The sequence below is a fragment of the Corvus kubaryi genome, unplaced genomic scaffold (genome assembly GCF_017639235.1).
Source record: "Corvus kubaryi isolate FWS band 111438036 unplaced genomic scaffold, C.kubaryi_AGA036_p1.0 71, whole genome shotgun sequence".
NCBI classification, from domain to species: Eukaryota; Metazoa; Chordata; class Aves; order Passeriformes; family Corvidae; genus Corvus; species Corvus kubaryi.
The window spans coordinates 18,802,469-18,824,884 of NW_024582059.1; the positions used below are offsets into that span (position 1 = coordinate 18,802,469).

Genomic DNA, 22,416 nt, shown 5'->3' on the forward strand with positions numbered 1-22,416 from the left:
CCAAATTTTTCACTGTTTGAATGAAATTTCCTGCAGGTGATAGTCCTTGGGAAATTTTAATTATATGTGGGCTGAACTTGGAAGAATAAAAGAATTTCATTTTGTTCCAAATTGAACTTTTGTACATCTTGTACCACAAAGTCTATTTACTTACTAGGATTCATATTCAGACAATTTTGGGTAGTTATCTCCATTCTCTACATTCTACCCTTTCCCTGTCATTTCTATAATTTTATCTGTGGCCAGTACACTTCATGTTAAGGTATCACTGACAACATATTTAAAAACAGAAAACATAGAAGAAGATTTCCTTTGCATGATGTATTGTTCAAAATACTCCATATTCAAGGGAAAGGGAGAACCAGTATAGTAGCACTTTTTTTTTCCCAGTACTTTGATAGAAGTTCTGGAAAATGCAGTGCTGAAACCATCAATACAACAGATACAAGAGATAGTAATTCAATACAATAAGATGCAAGAATTTTGCAGAGACTTCGCAATTTTTTCTACAGAATCTGATGGAGTGGAGCATAAGTGAATCTGTGTAATGCACGTGCTCCTTTTTTTTTTTTTTCAGTATAAAGACATTACTAAAAAATTTCATTTCAAATTATTAGGATTTTACCTAGACCCTTTCTTTTACATTCAAATAGCCTTCCAGAACTGGAAAAACAAAACGGCAAAAGCATCTTTAGTAACTGTATTCATTCTGTTAGCATAAACTTTCAATTTTTACAGAGATTCAATCTTGAACTGTTTCAAAACAGGGATATAAGTGACTTAAGTCATTATTTAATTACTTTCACACAAATATTTAACTCAGCGTGAAAGCATTATGCCAACACTTAAATGAAAGCTGCTCTCATGTCTCTAATCCTATGACTAAAACAATTATTTGGAGTGATGAGCTTAATTCAAATCAGTTTTTCTATTATGTCACTGGCCTCTGGATTAAACACTACAAGCAGGGGCCTGTCTGTATATTTAGAAGACAATAACATTTCAAAGGAAATATCTATTTAGTTTTGAATGTTTTCTAACAAAAGAGCTACAGCAATTATTGCATGTTCTTGGATAAGAAACTAGGATAACTAGGATATAGGAAATAGCATTTTATTTTTCATTTAACAAGAAATGTTTATTGATATACAAACACAGAAACCCACCATTTTTCATAGCTTTTTAAGTGGTAGAAATATATTAACTGGAGTTTCTAGCCTACAGTGTTAATAGCTTTCTTTAAGAGAATGCAGGCTATTGATGGCTATTCTACAGTATTCAATCGTCTACCACACAGATATTTATTAGGTGCAGTCTTGAACTACAGCAGAGAGCATCTTGGATCTTGTCCTCCATATCTTATTCTAGAGACTTTGTTTCAAGAAGTTGTATGGTTATCACAAAGGCATCCAGTGCTCGGGGTGCAGTTTCAGACTCTGGATTCAGAAGAAATTAGCACAAATATGCAGCTTTCAGAACAACTTAAAGAAATTAAAATAATAACCCATGAACCAGAAGAGAAAACTCCAGCAATGATGGTCATGATGAGAGATGTCCCCTTCTTGCTGGGTGACAGACAAAATTAGCAATAATACACTGTCTTGGGGTGACTTTATGATGGGTATCCCGTATCGCAGCTCTATGCCTGGACGTGATTCCTGTGCCTTTCTGTGCCTTTAAAACTGGGTGCGAGAGAAAGAAGAAAAGCCAGACGAACTTTTCAAAGCAGTTTGTGCTCCAAGGTCACTCTATCTCTGCGTGCTTCTGCGGCAGCAAGAGCGGAGACCAGCACCTTCCTGCTTTTCTCAGCTCTTAGCAGAGAGACAGAGAGTTAAACCCCTTTGCTTCTCAGCTAGTCTGCAAGCTGAGGCAAGAGAGTTGGTTTTTTTCCCCTGGGACTTTGGTTTCTTCTTCTTCTCTTCTGGACTGTTCAACAATACCAGAACACACCAGGAGACCCTACACCGTAGGCCTGGAGGGGTGCCTTTGCCAACCCAGCTCTGAAGAGGAGAGAGAGAGACCACCCCCAAAGAAAGGACTCTAAAATCTTCCCAAGTTTCTCTCCACAGCGAGAGGTTTTATTACTTAGCATTATTATTCTTTTCCTGTGTGTCTGTTAAATAAATAGGGTTTTTTTCCTTCACTTTCCTCCGAGGAATTTCTTCCCGAACCTGGTGGGGGAGGGTGGCTGTGACCTGCCTTCTATCAGAGGACATTCAAATTTGGACGTTCCTCCGAGTTGGTCTCAAACCGGGACATACACTAAAACTTAGTTTCAGATAGAATAGCAGAACTGAGAAAACTGTAATCCCAGCAAAACAAATAATAGAAAACCTAGAAGTTACTCATCATCAGAACTGACAACTAAATCTGCTTTCTTTAGGAGAAACACAAACACTGATGGCCAAATCCCACACTGGTAGAAGGACTGGAAAATTTCTAGGAGAGTTACAGTGTTAAAGACAATGTTTTGTGTTTATTTTGATCAAGCAGATCTAACAGTTGATACGAAGACAAGTATTCAATCCTTCTGCTGAATAGAACGCAAAAAGACAATTTAGAGGAAAAAGAAAATATTACTCACTAGATCAAGTAATACTACTTCATACAGAGTTACTACAACAGAATGCAAAAAGACCACAATCAAAAAGGAAAAAAAAGCTCTTGATAAGTCTTGATACACAGAATGCTCAAATGCTGGAATTCATATAACTATAGGGCACTCTAATTAGATTTTTTTGTAGCTGTATCATTTTTAAACCAAGTGTGAAAGGGGGCAGAATCAGCCTATAAAATATTCTTCTGGACATGAGCTTAAAGGAAATGGTTTACATAAAAATCAGTTGTTGATATCACAAATGGTTAATTCGACAATTTTGCACATAAATTTGTTGTAGAAGTTGGAGGGGTTTTTTTGGCTTATGTTTCAAGGTTGGATGAGTGGCTTTATAGAGGACTATTGTACAAAAAAAAGGAAGCATAGCTGTGTAAATCAAATAATTGATTAATTTTATGCCGTATACCTAAGAGAATTTTAAATGCAACAATGGATTACAGGAACATGTGAAAGGACATTTAAAGTAACAAAATTCTGTTACTCAAATAGCTTAGATAGCAACATAAAACAAAGACTACCTCTGCTGAAGTCAGGAAAAATGCATGAAAATATTGCTAACAAACTGTTAAGATGATGGCATATAACAATCCTGTTATTTTAAAGTCGTACAGATAAATTATACAATTAAAATAATTCACTACAAATATTAGTTTTTCCATTTTACAACATGAAGGGGGTTTTTTGCCACTTCTTTCAACTGGAAAAAAATCTGTGTAGTATCATAGAGTTAATCAGCAAAGTAATTTTAATGGGGCTTAAAATTAAGCCCCTGTGCTCCTGCTTTTGTAATCCTGACAAAGAGTTGAATGTTGTTACTACTGATAGATTGGAATTTGCCTAAAATGCAGAAAACTATCAAAACCTAGCAGGAAAAGAAAAAAAGGAAAAACAACCCAGTGTTACAATTTTAGGGTTCTATTAAAGAAATTGGGTAGATTCTCTACTTCGACAAATATCTTGCCTTGTTAAAGACAAGTCTGATTTTGTTGAAAAACCCTTTTATCTTAACCAATCTCTTGCACATATTCACTATTGACAGAAAGAATTCAAGGACCTTTTTCTGTGAGTAGTACCTGTCTCAAGAGGCAAGAAGAAGTTGAGAGCATGTGTGTTAGGTAAGTTCCTGGAGGAAAGAACTAAGCATGAGCGTGTATGTGGCTACACGTGTGAAAGAAAGACAAAAAAATAAGCTGCCCCTTAGACAGCACCTACTTGTTCAGTATGGGTATAAGAACCAGTTTGAAGTCAATTTTAAATAATTCAGCCCAAACTTCTAAAGCTAGTTCAGTATACAATCAGAGACAAATAATTTAAACTCTTCTTTATTTCTCCATTTAAGAAATGAGAATAATATATACTTGTCTACAACATAGCAGTAGAGGAAATATTATTGCACTTTTAAAGTATGATTAAAAATCGCTAAAAAAGATATTAAACTCTATAATAATCCATAGAGTAATATATAAACTGGATATTAGAATGATCCTCTCTTCATAGTTATCAAAAAATATGCTTAAACTCTTTACATTCCTTGCCCTGTCAAGAAATATTTGAGTATGGGAACTCGTGATTATTCCCATTTCCTGCTGTGTAACCAGGGATTTCTTTCACTGGATAATTTATTTTTTTTAATTTCAAGATACATTATGCAAATTTTCAACTTTATATATTCTATGTGTACTAAAAATACATATTGGTGTACCTGTGTAGATGCATTGTGCTGTGCATATTCTGAAATACAAAATATAAATATGACTACACATTCTTTAATAGGGGTGGTGTTGAATCAATTTTTATTTTCCATATCCTTGCAGCCAGCAAGGTCTTCAAACTTTTAAATCCTACTTTATATCTTTCTGACCAAGAACACTGCAATGATAAAGCTTTTCATGTACTATTGAAGAATAAACCTTCTTAAATCATGTAAAAGATATATTTGTTGCAAAAAATAGTGAGCATTTAATTTCTATCCCACATGCTGCTATTCTATTCTGGAATTTGGGAATCTCTTAACAGCTACCAAATCTTTAAGCTCATATTTTCTGCTGACCCATTCTTTCTTACTACGGATCAAAATATCCTACTTTAAGGAAGATAAATGCTTTCCTGTCAAAACTGAGGTGAAATATAAAGTGAGGTCTTGGAGAGGTCTGTCCTAAGTCCGGTTCTATTCAATATTTTCATTAATGACTACTAAGATAATGGAATGGAGAAGTCACTTTACAGAGCTTCTAGGTGACACCATGCTGGAAGCACTTACAAGCAGTCAAACTCAAAATTGTCTTGATAAATTGGAAAAATGGCCCAAAGTCAATAAGAGGAAATTCAATAAAGACAAGTGCAAAGTAGTAAATTTGGAAAGAAATAATCAAATGCTCAAAAATGTGGAAGACTGTCTAGGCAGCAGGAAAGACTTGTGCTATAGAGAACAACCATCAGAAGAGCAGTCAACAACACAACTGCAAAAGGAACAAGTGTCATCCTGAGGTGTTTTAACTGATATGCTGCGATTCAAGTATGTGAAGTGATGAACTTGTTCTATCAGCACCAGTGAGTCCTAAAGAGCAGTTCCTCCAATTAAGGGACTAAAGTCAAAATTTACATGAAAACAAGTTTAAAAAGGCAGTGCCATTAAGACACAAGTGAAATGCAAATGCAAAGTAGACACAGCAGCATTATGGTTATTTGTTAACCATTTCAGCATAGCACATATGCTAATTTACTTATTCATTTAAAAAGCTTTTTAGATGTGTGCGTTATCATACCAAGGGAATGAATTGCACTTACTATTGCATGAAATGTATTAGCAAACTGAGACACTAATGTTTATATAAAAATACAATTTCCCTGAAATGTAGTGACATTAATGAAAACACAAATTGCCAGGTGAAAAAGGATGTGGCACAGGAAATCATAGAATCACAGACTGGTGGAATTGTTTGAGTTGGAAGGGCCCCTTAAAGGGACATCTTCGACTGGATCAAGTCATGTAGTGACCCATCCAACCTGACCTTGGATGTTTCCAGGGATGGGGCACCCACCACCTCTGTGGCCAACCCATTCCAGTGTTTTACCACCCTAATTGTAAAAAGAGCTTCTTCCTTGTATTCAATATAAATGGACCCTCTTCCTGCTTAAAACCATTACTCCTTCACAATAGGCCCAGTAAAATGTTTGTCCCCATCTTTCTTGTAGACCTCCTTCAAGTGCTGAAGGGTAGTGATGAGAAATCTCCTTCTGGACATGTGAAAGACCAAATGGCTAAAGGATGACACAGGAAATTTGATCAAGCCACCCTATTGCAGTGATCCTAAATGGTGTCATTGGAGAGAGGAGAAAAAAAACCCATCCCAACTGCTTCAGTCAGGAGGTTACTCCCCACAGATTTGAGATGAGCCTTTGTAATGAAGAATGCTGGTCCAAGGGAGGTCCTTTCTCCCTGAGTTGCAGTCAGATGGTCCCAGAAGAAAACTGCTCTGTTTCCACCACAGGCCGTATGCTGATGGGTAAGTACTGGAAGCCTGCTCTGCTTCCCACTCACAACCTGCCACTGGATTCTCTGTGATAGGAATCATCCTTCTTGTATTTGGGGGTAGGGAGAGGCAATTGACATAGAAAAGTAGTCAGATGGAAGGATTTACACCCTATCTCTAGGTGTAGAGAAGATCCATCCTTTAAAATTTCCCCACCTTTCTTTAGAGCAGATTTGACACTGCATCATTATTTGTACAATCTACAGGTGCTAGGATAGTGCTCAGGAGCCCTAGGCACAGAAGAAGACCCTCAGTGCCCTCAGATTCTAACACAGTTGGAACAAAAAGCCAGTCCAAGATTTTATAGCTTAGGTATAGCAGGAAGAGACAGCACAGGAGAATAAACAAATAAAAAAAGACAGCATCAGCCTGGATGACAGGCAGCAGTGTCAGCACACTGCTAGTTCAACTGTTGTCAACTGTTCTATAGACATTGTAGCAAAGGAGAATTTTAAGGGGAAAGTTTACTTTTCAGATTGTTGTTCTGATGTAGATTTTTAGATTAATTCTAAATGTGATACAAAATATGAACAGACCTGAAAAAACTCTCTTCATCAACAAAGAAGGATTTTTTTTTGTTTAGTTCTCAACTTCTTATCAAAATGTCTTAATAAAGCCATAATGGTGCTTTAGAATATTATTAATAAAGCCATAATGATGCTTTGGAATGATATTACTGTCAAAAAGAAATTACATTTTAGCCATGTTTAAAGCAGGGTTGGTGGCTGGACTAGGGTACTCTGGCTTGTGTGGGTGACCCAAATTGCATTTTCTGTTTCTATTTGCCACTCCCAGGAGGAGCATAGTGATCATAAGCTAAGAGCAAAGTACTCAAGCAAATTAAGTTCTTAAGCACGAATTTTATCTTTCTTTAAAAAGGAAACAACAGAAAGAGAAACACAGGCTTTTGTTTGTATATATGTGGAAGGTTAGAACAAACATTGATTAGATAGCTTTTGCATCCAGCAGGGATTCTTGCATGCTTGTTGACAAACATTCCAGATGTTGTGGGAGTTCTTTAACCTTTTAAACCCACATTAATCTGTAATTCTTTCGGGAGAGGATCAGCAGTCAAGGAGAAGGGTATACTCTGTGTATTTTATTTCCTTTTGCTGCAGTTGACACTGAATGACTCGTAGTCTTAAAGACCTGAAGGAATCATTAGATAGATTTGCATTTAGCCTTGATCCAGAAACCGTTAGGTAGGAAATGCAAAGCTTTACAATAGCTCTATTAAGACATTTTATTAATGCATCTATTCATTATCACTAGCGCTCTCGCAGAGTTTTTACACAGTGGAATTTAAATTTCTTGACGTTATATTTGGCTTAAATGGTCAGAAGGATAACCTTCATCTCCCTCAGGGCTCATTATTGCATAGGTGTGGAGAATATTATTAAACAACAGTACAACGGAAGAAACTCCTGAGTGTTGTGTTCTGCCAGATGCATGAGAGCTATTACAGCTTTGTTCCCACTACAGAATGCACAGCTTTCTGCTGCTTGTCCTTTAAGATTTTGTTTAATGAAAAATAAACAGTTCTAGGAGGCAATTTTCTGCCAGTGATGCAGGAAGCATATTTTTCTTCAGAAAGTGCAGGGTACTCAACACAGAAGGGTCCTGCTCTATAAATAAGGCTTTTCTGGCAATGACTGCAACAGAAATTGCTGTTAGGTGTTGTTTATTTAACTATTTATGCATAGTTACACATGTAATCCACAATAAGGAAGAACAGAGAGAGAAAATAACTGCAGGGCGCACTGGTGAGAGCTGCAGTCAGCCAGTGCCACTACTGAGCTGAACCTCCAAAACCACAAGAGCTTCCCAAAAGCCCCAGTAATGAGTGCCAGTTATCATGGAATAGCCAGTGAGACTGAAAACTGATGAAAGTTCAGCATGAGTCAAGCTCTGAACTTGTGACAAGGGACTGCTCTAATATCCTCTCTTGGCTTCATGCAAAGGACCAAATCCCGGGGACCTCCTATGCCTCCCCTGCCTCTCTGCAGCTTGAGAGGGAATTGGCATTGACTTTAACAGGGATACGTTGCTTTGAAATGTCTCTTAGAGATCATTGTTCTGCACTTTCATTTGTTGTTTCAGTTCAAGCCAGACCAGTTTGCAACCTAAAAGCTCCTATAAAAACCTTGCCTTCCACTAATATGTGTGAAAATTTAAATAAATGAAAAATCTGGGTACTTCTGTGCTTAAATGAAGAGATAGTTTACTGCCTCCCTGTAAATACAGAAAAACCTACAATGAGGCTAGGCCAGTATAAATTGTGATGGCTTAAAGCCAGTGATTCAAATTCTATGCAATATTGCATGTTCTTAGCCTAAACACCAGATATTTTGTGTAAATACAGGGCTAGTTATCAAGATCACAAACACAAAGATGAAAAAAATATGGATTTTAGTAGAGGCAACTCCGAAGAGCCAATTGCAGAGAAAATTCTTACTGTGTTTACATGTTATTTGAAAACAATCCAATTATCAGGATGCTGCAACTGTGAACAGTTCGCCTTAACAACATATAAACAGCTACAACTATTTCCCCAATCCAGTCCCAACCAGCATTAATAGCAGTAATTTCAGTGACTACAGAATAAAGCAAATACCAAGATACTGTGGCTGGACTCTTCAGCAAATATTGAAGCAAAATAACTAGCACTCCCAATACCTAACCTCCCGGCATGTATGGTTCCTCTGAACTCAATGTAAAAGTGAACCTGAATTGAACATGCAGGACTTTGAATCAACCAGAGGGGAAAAAAAGTATGTTAAACACGGGCTACAATATTGCTTTCCAAAAAAATGTTTAAAGAAATATTTTTCATGAGAATTAGCTACGATGTCAATGGATACTGCAAAGAATTTGTCCAAAATAGATTGGTTCGTTACCTCCATCTTTTCTGTTATATTCAAACAAAGTACAGCAGTGCTGCAGTGAGGATTTCTCCTGACTGCACAGTGCATGGCATTCTGCTTTTCAACAGCAGAATGGAGTAGCAGCACAAATTGATTTGAAATATGATGAAATAGCATCATTACTTGTGTATGAAATCTCAAAATCACTGCACTATGGCCTTAATTTTAATTGGGTTTTTCAGGAAGCCAGCAGCTAAACCTCACCACTGATGGAAATTCATTCAATTATTTGTAGTCAGTTCCTAACTCCTCAACCAGCAATGTGTTAGGTAGTAACACAGCCACTGATTTTCCCTCACACTGTGGGGAACAGGATATGTATAGATATATCTAGAGAATAGTCTTCAGTTACATTCATCTGACCTAAAGGAAGCTCCCTTGCTTTCCCAGAAGCTGAAAAGCGGATTTCATAAGGAAATCACAAACATGTTTGTCTGTAAAAGCTTCCTTTCAGCACTCCTGAGTCCACTCTAAGTATCATTCTTTTCTTCAATTCCTGACAGTGATGGCACTGCATAGTCTGGTTTGGTCAAATTATTGTACCAGCTCACAGTGTGTGAGGACAGCATCCCATATTCCCCCTTTTTTTTTAATCCCAGCTATTATTTCTCATGCACATTTCACAGTATTTTATAACATATAGTCTTCTTTCCTATTTTGACAGCAAGATATTTGTTATTTAATGATGAACATCTGCATTTTGCTGCAAATATTTTTTATTAAATAATTAACAGTTATTAAATAATTAATTTAATTAATATTTTTATTATTCTGATAATTTTACTACCTTCAGTGTCTAACCTTTACAAAAAAAAAGCAGATATTTTTGTAGTTATGAATGGTACTGATGTAATTAAAACTCACTAGAGAATATGTAAAATTAAAAGTCTTCAAGCTTTTCCTATCTTAATTACTGTTGGCCAAAGACACTGTTCGTTAATGACTGCAAATGGAAAATCAACAGGACATTTAACATCTGGGCACTGCTTCTTCAGTAATGTTTAGATTCAATTAAAAAAAAAACAGCAACAACAAAACTAGTAAGAGTAAAATGAGTTGGGAAAATTTTCAAGAGATCTGAATATTTTTTGTTTGACCCGTGCTCAGACTAAATAGCCACACGGTCCCTTTTCTTGTTTTAATCTTCCATGGATCAGTCCACAGCTATGCAGGATGCAATGCCAGCCTGAAAAAGTCCAGTGTAGATCTCTGTAGCATTCTGTCTAGACACACAGACCTCTTCTTCTCACTTATCTTTCCACTCCTGAATAGGCAGACTGATGCTATGGGATGCTTTTGCACTTCCACGGAATATGGTTGCATCAAATCAGTATTCAGGGAATCCAAACATTCAACCAGTTGCAGTGTCTCTCCCAAGCAATTTAGCAAGGTTTTACTCTGCTCATAACTTGTCTTCAGAAATAATGACATCTGTATTATAAAATTGAGGAAGAGAGGCACTTTGCAGATAAGTGGAATTTATTCAAAATGCTTCCATGTTAAAAATCATTTTATGGGTGCCCTTTAGACTCAGGTGCATCTCCATGTTTTAGCAATTATTCATCATTTACATGTTCACAATTTAGAAGAGTTTTAAAATCAAAATGCATTAGAAGCCTACACACAGCCTCAAGTGACCAAACAAGTCTTGATAACACTTCACACTTAAGAGATAAATAAATTAAATTATTAGTAGGGAAGCATGAACCTTTCCTAGTGTGTCTGTGAACATGGTGAAAAGTCTCCCAAATCTAGGATATAAGACAAAAATCTGTCTCACAGTCACAAAATCTGCTGTTACCATAGTGATGGGGACTGAGCAAACGACTAAAAATACCTGGTCTTATTCATGCTGTCTTAGGAATGGGACCTAAATGACACGTAATAGATGATTTTCCATGAGAAATTGATGGCATTTATAAGGAGCTAACACTGGAAAGCAAGAAACATGTGTTGTCAGACATTGAAAGAGACCACCTTCTCAAAGATGCATCTTGGAAAGAAAACTCCCTGGGACAAGGCATGCAAAAAATTATGATCAAAAGAAACCACATGTAGATCATTAACAAGTCAAAAGCACCAATTACATGTGGGTTTCTCTCACTAAATAAAGTTGGACTCCAAAAGCATTCTTTGGAGCTGCTAATACATAAAATTAACCATAACCTCCAAAGAAGATCGCTATCCACAAGAATCCCCCAGTTGTGACAGTCAAACTTAGGACAACTCGTGTTTAGACCAGCTTTGGTTCACAGCGCCTACATGTGTCACTACAACCCAAAAGTGGACTAATAAAGTGTGTTACAGGAGAAGCTGCCAGTGTCATCTCCCACATCCTGCCTTATTTACAGTCATCTAAGAATGTTTTCATCTCTGAATGTTTCTGAAAGTTTCCTGCACTGAGCTATTTAAAGGTGTTGGAAGGCAAACACCACAAACACCGCTGAATGTACAAAGGGGTTAATGTTTGCCTGAAGACATCTGCAAGCGCAGACCTGTACCCTCTTAAGCATATTTGTAAATAATATGAGATTATTGTCCAGCATTCTTAGACACAGTGGAATTCTGAAAATATGTACTTTATTTCAAGTATAATAATAAAATGTTCAATTTGAAAAAGATCATCAGCATCAGGTAAGGTTTGTTGTGACTATACTTCTAAGAATAGTAGTTTCTTATTCATGCAAGGAAAAAGAAAAAAACAAACAAGCAAAAAGCCCAACGCCTGCAGCACCTGAAGGTGAAAATTTTGTGCCATTGTAAAGTATTTACAAGAAACCACCTACCTGAACAGGCCAGCTGGAGGACATACTGTATCCCACTAGGAAGCATTGAGTATCCACAGTATCTCAAAACTTCAGACAGATCGTTTCTGTTCATCTTTTTGTCAAATTCTCTTTGGGAAAACATGATTTCACAAACTGAAAAAGAAAAGCTTTTGTCAGATACATCTTTACAATGAGGTATAAGGCACTTATGGGTTTTTTTAGAAATATATTCCTCAAAAATATGTTCTCTTTCTGTAGAAATACTTCTTCAAAACCAAGTTAGCATGCTTGAAACGCTTTGTATGAAAACATAGGCCCATGCAGAGGTTACATGATGGGATACATTGGTCCTGACTTACTCCTGCACTGAAGGGAAAGTCATGCATCATCCTTGCTGATGAAAAGGAGAACAGCTGTGCTGAAACATATCTCTTTCCCTTATTAGAATCTCTCAGTATGAAAAGGTGATGGTCAGCAGTACTGGTAGAAAGAGGTTGAGGTAAGTGAAAAAATTATAGTGGTTAATGCTCTTTTTTTACTTGGCAGATACACTCAACCTAAATCAGTGTACGAAACCTCTCCCCCTAGGGTAAAAGGTAAGAGGAAAATTCAGAGTGGAAGCAATTTTCCCTAGTATTACTGTAATGGAAATGCTGAGAGATGCCTTTCCCCAGGTATTTAAAAAAAACAACCAAACAAGGAGAACTATAGCAGTAGGCTAACAATCAATCATTTTCTTGAGAAATTTAATGTATTAAATAATATAGCTTCAGTCAAGGAGACTAACTCAGAGATAGCTGTTGAATGATTTATTTTTGTACTGCTCAGGAAAGGAAAAGTACAAAATAAAAATATAAAAGGTTCACAATCTCCTATACCTTCATGTTCACAAAACATTTCAGGTGATCTACCTCTAACTCACAGCTTTTTGCAGATTTGGTGAGATTCTGTAAACCTTTCTCCCTGAGAGGCATAGGTTAGGGATCTAGCTGATGTACTATTGATTAACAAAACCGTCAGATTTCCTCTAAGGGTTAACACCACTAGATCATATTGTGCTCCATGTTGTGCATGAGCATCTATAACATGTTTCTTTCTGTCTTCAGAGCAGAAAAGATTAATGTCACTTTAACATTTCAGAAAAACAGCATCTGCCTTCTAAGGCAGAGTTTGTACTCTAATCTTTGAAGACCATAAAGGAGAAACAGAAAAAAAAAAAAAAAAAGACTTCACATTGGGCTGCAACCTCTTATTTAATGGGTGGGACATTTATATTTCTCTGAAATGTCTTTTAAAGAAGATTAAAAAAATTCAGCACATTTCTAAATCTTAGGTGTGAATAAATGGTCACCTAAGTCCAACTTGCAGTGCTGTGTTTGGGTGCATGGTTGAAATCACATACCAATTGTGTTTTTCTCAGTTTTTTTCCCATGAGGGAAGCTATTTTCTAGTGTACACACTTGGCTAATCTTGATCATATTCTGTGATGAGATGGCCACCCTTATACTGGAAGAGGAATTTGAAGGGCAAAGGATGAGACAAAAAGGAAGTTTAGATTAGACTTTTCTTTTGTCTTTTCCTTAGTATCTTCATATAATCCTTGAGGTAAAGACAACACAAACAAAAATATTCAGAAAAATGCAGATGGAAGTGAGCAGAGCACTTGGAGCTAAAGAACAGGCAGGTTTGGTATCAGGCAACTGTTTCCTCTTCTTTTAACACTTCTCTGCTTATATATCAGCCCTTGTCTCCACTTATATATATTTCTATTCTATCGAATACACTATATTTTTTTTTAGCAATTGAGATGTAAGACAAAGTGGGAGAAGAAGAGTGCAATAAACATTCTGTTAGTTACAGGCTGTTTCTCCACCGGAAAAGCTGCAAGCCCCAGCATTAACAGTACAATAGTCATGCACAGCAAGACTCTCTGGAGGCAGAGGGATCAAGTGTCACATGGGGTATTCTCTTCTGGAAACTGATACAGAGCCTTCTGATACAGAGAAGATGAAGTGATGGGAATGGGCACCAGCACAGCACTCACTATCAATGAATTCTCCCTAACCTTGAAGGTGCAGAACAGCCATGACAGTCAGACTAGCTGAGCACGGGGTTTTTTCATAGCAAAATAACAGTAATCTAGAATTCTGACACTACTAAAATGTAATTGCTGAATGTATTAAACAATCAAGATAATATTTTAATCTTTACTCTCTTGAATGTTCTGTTTTCAAAGCCCCTTCTCATGAATCTTTGAATGCAAACAACAGCTTTAAGTACTTCTCTATTGCTAGGATTCTTTCTACTATCTCAAGAAGCTTCGAAGACTTCCAAGTGAGTTACGTTTTTCTTGTGAGTTTGAAGGTCAAGGTGTTGGTCACTAGAAGTTGAAGGACAGCAGATTCATTTTTTCAGTTTGGTGGACTATGGATAAAAACTCTAGAAGGCAAATTGTAATGTGCACCTGTCATAGGTTAGCAAGCATAGTCCCGGAAGGGATGTCCTTGCTAAGGGGTGCTTACAGCTTCCTCTGTGACCTGATAGAACCTATCAGCTGGCCAGTTTGAATATGGACAATTCTCTAAGCCACTTAAAGTTGTGACCGCCTCTGTGATCCACATTTAAGAATAGACAAACTCTCCCCCAAGCTCTCTCTCGTTTCCGGCGCTGGGACAGGTGACTGCGGGCCCCGTGCGGGGGGCCACCGGGCCCGGCCAGGCCCTGCTTGGGCCAGGCCGGGCCGGGCCACGGCCATCCTGGAGTCGATGGACCTGTTCCAGCCATGGAACCCCCCCACTGCCTTGCCGTGGGCTCTCCCCCCTCTCCACTTCGATAAGAAACATTCAACATTCCAGCTGCAAAGCTGCAAGGCCGAGGTGAGATTAACCCTTTTATTGCTGTGAAGAGCTGAAAACCTGAGGGAAGAGAGGAGATTCTTAAAGCTGAAATTCTGTTGTGAAGCTATGATATATCAGAGTATCCCGTTGTAATTCCATGAAGATATGGGGGGTGGAGTGTTCAACTCGTAAGCAAAAGCACCTGCGCTGAGATAGGCAGATGCTGACGCAGCTGTAATTTCATGAGAAGTTTGGACAGGGAGAGATGGACCAGATGAGGACTTTTGCTCCAAACGGGAAAGGAGAAAACCTCAGTCCCTAGAGATGAACCTGATGAGGACTTTTGCTCCAAATGGGAAAGGAGAAACCTCAGTTCCTAGAGATGCTCCCAGAGATAGTCCTAACGATGAAGATGAGGAAGACCCTTTGCTCCCAGGGAAGGAGAAGGGCCTCTGTTTTTGTTTCTGAATGGCTCAACCTTAAAATTGTACCCCAAAAACTTCAAGAGTGGACCCTTGAAAGCAGTTGCGGGAAAAGCTGCAAATCGGGGGAAGGGACTCACATGCAGGCAGAGAGACTCCTCTTCCTAAATGGACTGAACAATATTTGGAAGTGGGCGGCTGTCTCGTTGTGATAATGTTTTCATAGCATGAGCAAGAAGAGACTTCTCTTTCTAAATGGACTGAACAAGGTTATTATGGAAGTGGTAAACAGACTGAACATCTCAAGGGTTGTCTTTTTACATTGTCAGTGGGAGAAGGGAGAAAGGTGGGGAGAGGAGGAGAGTTCTGAAGGTGTGGTATAATTTTTTTTTCTTCTTTTAGGTCTGTTAATAAATTTCTTTATATTCTTTCAAGTTTGGTGCCTGTTTTGCATTTCTCCTAATTCTTATCTCACAGAAGGTAAACAGTAATGAGTATTTTGGACCAAACCACTACACTAATTGGTGTTTCCGCCCGGTTACAAACCCAACCCACTACAGCACCTAAAATAATTACAGAATCACATAGAGTCCTCTTATTTACATGAATAGCTTGAAAAGATTGAAAAGGAGATCTTGGTCATTTACCATCTACAATTACAGAACTAGCATCCAAATCTTCTTGCCAAGTGTTCTGCTGCAGCTGGTAGATCTGCACAATGCCCATGGCTTTGCAAACTATAAGGATTAAGTTATTTTCAAAATTGTTAACATTTTGAATTCCTACTCAACTGTACAGCTTTGGTTTTGTTTCTGGGTTTTTTAACAAAATATGAAAAGTCATATTTTTGTGTGCAAATACACTGTAATTTGAGTAAGACTAAAGAAATATTTTACCTGCCAGCTCTTAAAATTGAACTGGTGATACAAGCTGTAGCTGAGAGACATTGGGAACTTTGAGTGTCTCTTCCATATGAATGCAAACTTTCATGGATTTTATTAATGTGTATTCATTAAAATTTCCAGGAAATTTCACACATACACTGAAAAAATAATATATATATGTATTTTAGGCGACAAGAGAAATGTATTGAAACCAATCCTTTTCATAAGAACACACCAGGAAATGCTGTAATGGAGATTTGCCTGTCAAAACAAGATAATAGAAATACCAGAAAAGTGAGGCTATTCAATATCCTGGACTATACGTGTATTTGCTAGAGTAAAATTACTAATAGTAATTTTAAAACCCTGAAAGGTCTCAATTTTATCTTGATATAGAATGACTAGAAAGAAACTCTGTGAAGTTTCCTCTCTACAGTCTTCCTATGTGATTACCTGACTATGCCCCAGCTGAGGAAACGATCACAATATATATGATAAATAACAAAAAAATGTTAGATTTTGCATTTCAAGCAGTGTAACTGACAGAAATGTAAACCAAACCATAGCTGAGGATTTTTCATCAATGACATTTAGATTTTCTTTTTTTCCTGAAGGTACAATTGTGAATAGAAATAGTCATCTTATACTTAAGGTCATGAACAGCTGTGTGCATAAAGTCAGTTGTAATTTTATTTAACACATCCAGATTGTGCCAAGACTAAACCAATCTGCTTCAAATAGCTTTGAATTAAGAGAAAAATGGAGTTTTATGCCTGGTCTTCATTAAGCAAGGTGCTAGTAAGATAAAATTCTTGCAAAATGGAGATCTGGGTATTTCTCAAAATATTGTCTTTTGGTGGTTTAGTTTGTTTGTTTTTTTTCTTTCTTTCTTTTTGAGGTTTTAATATATTGAGTTTTTTAAAAAGAAAATTACTTAGATGATTAATTTAATCTGAAACTGAGTATTTTCTGGTATTCTATGGCACTTTTTCCATGTAATCAAAAGCCTGCAGGATTTCTCATCATACCATCTTCTTATAAATTAAAAAATACCATTAGCACTTATTCATCACTCCCCTCTATACCACAAAGACAAATCTGTTCCATCAATCTTGATCTCTCTACTGGCTAAAAAATCTTCCAGGTATTCCATATAACCTCACAATATGGGATCACAATTTCATCATTCACTTATATTCTGATAGACCCTCTAACCTTTCTCACTGAACAAGGTGCTGAACCCTCTACCATCTTAATTCAGCTCCATATCTGCAGAAACCATGCATTTACCATTTTCCCTAGAGATTCTATCAGAGAACAACAACATTTTCATTTGTTTGTAGGGTTTCAAGGAAATTGCAGTTTCCTGGGTTGCACAGGGAATACCCATCACCACAATTCTTTCTAGACAAGCCTAGTGAGCTCCAGGTGATGTATATCTGCTCTAAGACAGGAGAATGTGCCAAGCACTCAAGAGCTACATCTCTGGCCTGATCAAACCCACTGTCTTCAAAGACCAAGGCACAACATTATGTGAGATGGACAAGAAGGGAACTACCTGACTGATTATCTACATGGATATATAGAGTATAAACAGCATTTCTACTGATTATTTTTTGTCAAATTTTGAGCAAAAGTTTATCCAAGGCAATTATCTGTGTTGGGAGGGCAGGGCCCATTGTGCGGTCTTGCAGGAAGAAAAGCTTGAAGTGTTGTCATAATATTGCTTTCTGCTTAAAGTTTGACTCTTCAAACAAAATCCTAAAATCAATATGTAAGTTGAGGAAGAGATAGATTATTTGAGGATGGCAGGGTACTTGGACAGAAGGAGAGAAAGTCTTCTGAAAATCAGCACATTTAATTATTTCTTTTATTTAGTGAAAATGTATTGCAGAACAGTTCTGATTAAGTTACTGTTACATTCTTTTGTAGATCCATGATAAAAAAAAATTTGTGTGAAAGATATGGACAAGTGGCTGTTTGAAAGATCAAGTGTACAATCAAACCCTCACTTAGGTACAGCAGCTGTCTGCACTACAGATGTCTTTGTAAAATCAAATTCGTGCTGCAGATCTGATGGGAATGCACTGAATGGCTCTTCCTACTGAATTATACATGGGGCAATTTTTTTTGTATAATATCACAATTTAATTTCATGAAATTTACATATTCTGATTAATAGTGCAGTGCAAAGATATATTTAATATGCTCTGGCACTGCTGTACAAATAGTGTCTGATATCAGTATTTTGTGCTGTTCTTTAAGATTAATTAATTTTAAGGTTGTATTCAAGTTAAACTACTCTTTCTCTTATATGCCACAAAAAATGTATTCTAAACTACCTTTTGCTTAATGTAATTTCTCTCAGTTACAATATCTCTAATGAGAACTTTTACAGGAAAATGTGTTGTTTTAATGGCAGAATATCACTAAACAGGAAAAACAAGTGCTTTTTATTTAATAAGTGTTTAGAATATACCAAAGCAGAACAAATACCAAGCATGATGTTTGAAAAGGAATGTCTATCAATTTATCTGCATTGATGTATATTCCATCACTTACAAATTTCAGTTCACATAATGCTACTAATTAGTTTTGGCTGATATTGGAGTATTTTGTATGCCCCATTTATAAAAGCTGTTTGCCCATCTGTTAATAGGTTGGAAGTGATTAAAGGACACTTATTTTGGCTGTTGCAAAGGCCAAATAATTTTAAAGCTGCAAATATGTGACAAAATCAGCTAAAGGTTTGCCAAGTTCAGGACCTGATTTTCTTTAAGTGTGTGGTGTCTGCTTCCTTTCCCTCCTGCCTAAAGTACCTCTGAGCTTTCAGCATATAAAAGCAAAAATTCATCCTACTATGGCAGGCTACACCTTCTATCTACTTGTTTAAAATTAGGTTTTAATGAACTTTAAATGTTTTTCAGATCTCTAGCATTTCTCCTGTTTGTCTACTAGCTTGGAAGCATTGCTTCTGAGAGCTTAATTAAAATGGGGTTTACAAGAGTACTCAGCATCACTATATTTTAATACCTGTGCCTGCTCTTCCTGTCTATCATTTCATCAGTGTGCAAAAAAGAGAAGGAAAACCAGAGGAAAAAGAAGACAAAAAATAGGATACAGAATTTGGTTGACAAGTCATGGACATTGAGCTGGGAATTAACAGAAAATCAAAACCTCTAATGGTACAAGATTCATAGGTGTCATTACTGAGAGATAATTGTAAACTTCTGTTCCATCTGGGGAAGAGTATTTCAGTCATAAGCTTAACTTTAGTGAAGAGAAGAATTAGCCTTGTACAGAGAGTTTTAATAACTCCCATATACAATTTACATCCTATGGCCTACCTGAAGGCAAAGCTCACATTTAAATTTTACTCTTTTTTTCTACATATATTTAACTTAATGCAGTATCAGGACAGAAGCCAAGCTGACCCTTAATCCTGATGAAAAGCAGCAATGGAGTTGTGAAAAGAGCATTCAAACACATATTCTAACCCTGGTTTACCTGCAAACCCCTGAATACTTCTTTCTTGACTGGGTTTGAACTGTAATACCAAAGGGAAAAGACCAATAACTAACTCTAGACTTATTCTCTTCATCTGCAAATTTAATTTTATAAATGAGCAACATGAAGTGCTACGACATACATTAAAGACATACCACCTGTTTCGAACTGCTTTAATGGAAAATCTGTCTAGCACTTTCTTTAATGATTATATGTCTTAAAAATTCAACAAATGAAAGGATTATCACTGAAATCATATTAATCTGCAAAGGATTAACAGCCTACTGTTGAAAGACTTAATGAACTGCAATAGGAGAGGATCTGAAATAAAAATGCAAAGAGCTTTTCACATAAATAGTGCAGAAAGACTCTTAGAGGTTGAAGCAGCAAAAGTGAAAATGGACTAAAATGAAGAATGGGGATGTGAATCAAACACATCAGCAGCGAAAATAAAAGAAAATCACAGAAAACATTCTGTAAGCAGTAACATCCAGAACACCTGTATACACACTTTCTTTTGTGAGTATCTGTGACCCCTGCACTCTCATTATCATTTGTAATTTCGGGCAAATTTAGTTACATTATTTGAAATGTCTTGTTTAAAGAATGAGAATTTTATTGAACATTCTGAACTTAATGAAATGCTGAGAATGAAGCCTTGACTTCCTATGGATACAGCTCTTTTGAGGCTCAGAAAGACCTCCCACAGTCTGCAAAATACTTTACCTTCAACAATACACAATTTCGCTTCTAGAATTTCAAGACATGAAAAAATGTTTTATTTTTCTGTTATATCTTCCCTGCCTGTAGGATATTAATGAAATCGTGGCCAGGCATTTTTTGTTATTTAATGGCCAACAGAGTTCATTTCATCAAACCCCATTCAGTTGTTATCCATATTCATGAAGACACTTAAGGATGTGTTTGATTTCAGCTTTAGTAGGATTTAAGGATATGTTTAAAGTTAGGCACATACTTAAAATGCTATGCTGAATTTGGATGGAGGCAATCTCATGCTTACCTGAGCTAAAGTTAAAATTAAGCATATGCTTAAGTATTTTGCTGAATACAGATGGAGTGCTGAACTGCATCCCAGTGATTACTCATAAGTGTCAGTATGTTCTCAATCCAGATATTATCACTTTACAAATAAAATCTGAAGATACGCATATACATAATCAATGTATGGCTGAGTAGAATTTTGATGACCAGCTAATTACAATTCATGCGGACATAGATTAATAAGGGGATGAAACACTGCTTAAACTCAAACATACATCCCAAATTATTCACTTGGGATGCACACAGAAGATTAAAATATGACAGTAAAACAAAATGGAGGCATAAGGACAAGCAATAATGACAAGAACAACAACGGCTTTTTCTTCCAGTTGTAGACACCAATTTAAACCTCTATGGGACCAGTTCGGTTGGTCTCAGGACCTGATACTGAAACTTGCCTGGTTTCCTAAGGTTGCTGTGATGTTAAAGGGATATTGATATGCACATCAAACAAACAGACCTCGCTCATCACACAGAAGAAGCCAGAATCATCATTCTGGAGTTTGCAACTTCATGACATTCAGAATCTAAGGGTTCTACTTGCAAATAGTGTAAATGTATGACTACAGCCTGCTTATGCTTTCTAATTCCTCAGTCAGCTTTCAATATTAATTACTGAAAGAAAAACATTGAAAAATAAGTTTAAAAACAACTAGTTCAGTTTCATCTGTACCTCATAGTCCTCCTTTCTGACTTAGCATTTGATGCAGAGCTTTACTTTTAGTTGGCTTGGAAGACTATTGTAATCTGAAAAGGCAGAAGAAAGACCTCGTGAATCAGATATGTAAAATCTTAGACAGCTCATAACTGCCATATATTTCAAGAACTCTACATACATTTTAAAAGCTTCCAAATTTAGACAGGACTAAAAAAATTTCAGAGAAATAAATGTTCTTAATCAGTAACCACAAATGCTAGGGATGAACTTACCAATACTTTGCTTTAAACTTCAATGTACAGGTTCAAAAAAGGAAAATACTGTTTTCCCCTTTCCATCTCCTCAGTGACTAATCTCTGTCCTGCTACCCAATAATTCTAACAGTGTTTTCATTTAATGAATTATGAAAATACAAACCCCACAAACATTTGCTCTAGTTTCATAGATCAGGGTGTTCGGCTTTTGCTGTGATGTATTTTTGATCTAGCTACCTCTTAAGAAGGATACATCATCAAAAAAAAAAAAACAAAACTGGGAGGAAAAAACCCAACAAAATAACCTAGTATATAATTGAAGCATGTCCTTGCCCTTTTAATTGCTGTGTTCCTGAAACACAACACTAAACACAGCATGTTAAAGAATGGATATCTGGTATCCTCATCCATTACCTCTGTTGCCATCAATGAATGGTAGACTGGCATATGAGATCCGTTATCATAATTGTTTTCCTACCTGATTATTCCCAGCTTCTCTACTCTGTTTTATGGCAGAAGCTATCCCACACCGCTGGCAATTCCATACACTACCTCCCAGAATTCTTTTCTTTTTAGGGCAGTATGATGGGCACATTGTACTTTGTCACTAATTTGTGACTGTAGCACAGCCACACCACCTCGAGGGACACAGACACGGTGATGTTTTCTGTTCAGACCTAAGTTATTTTCCTTTCTATATCCAACCTCCTACTGTGTTTTGTATTCCTTAGGGTTAGCAGGTGCATACAATTAAATGGTGATTTTAAGCTCCTGCCTGTGTGAAAATGCAGAATTCAGGGCTCATTCAGGTGTGCATATACAAAGTGCTTCTCTCCACCAAACATTTTCGTCACTTTTCCAATTACCAGCATGTTTTAATGAACAAATAACATGATTTTGTTTTAAAAAGTCAGATATGATACATGCTAGACTAATGTAGGCAACTACAT

The 22,416-nt window shown here is 36.8% G+C and overlaps 1 protein-coding gene across 1 annotated transcript in view; it reads right to left on the reverse strand.

Annotated features, from left to right (window-relative positions):
• The window catches only part of LOC121675074, a gene marked incomplete at its 5' end in the record, with an annotated part of 72,136 nt that overhangs the window by 23,757 nt on the left and 25,963 nt on the right, over positions 1 to 22,416 (reverse strand). The window contains 3 exon segments of the mRNA XM_042050047.1: positions 11,861 to 11,995; positions 14,044 to 14,222; positions 15,787 to 15,838. Coding sequence (XP_041905981.1) covers positions 11,861 to 11,995; positions 14,044 to 14,222; positions 15,787 to 15,838 — 366 coding nt within the window.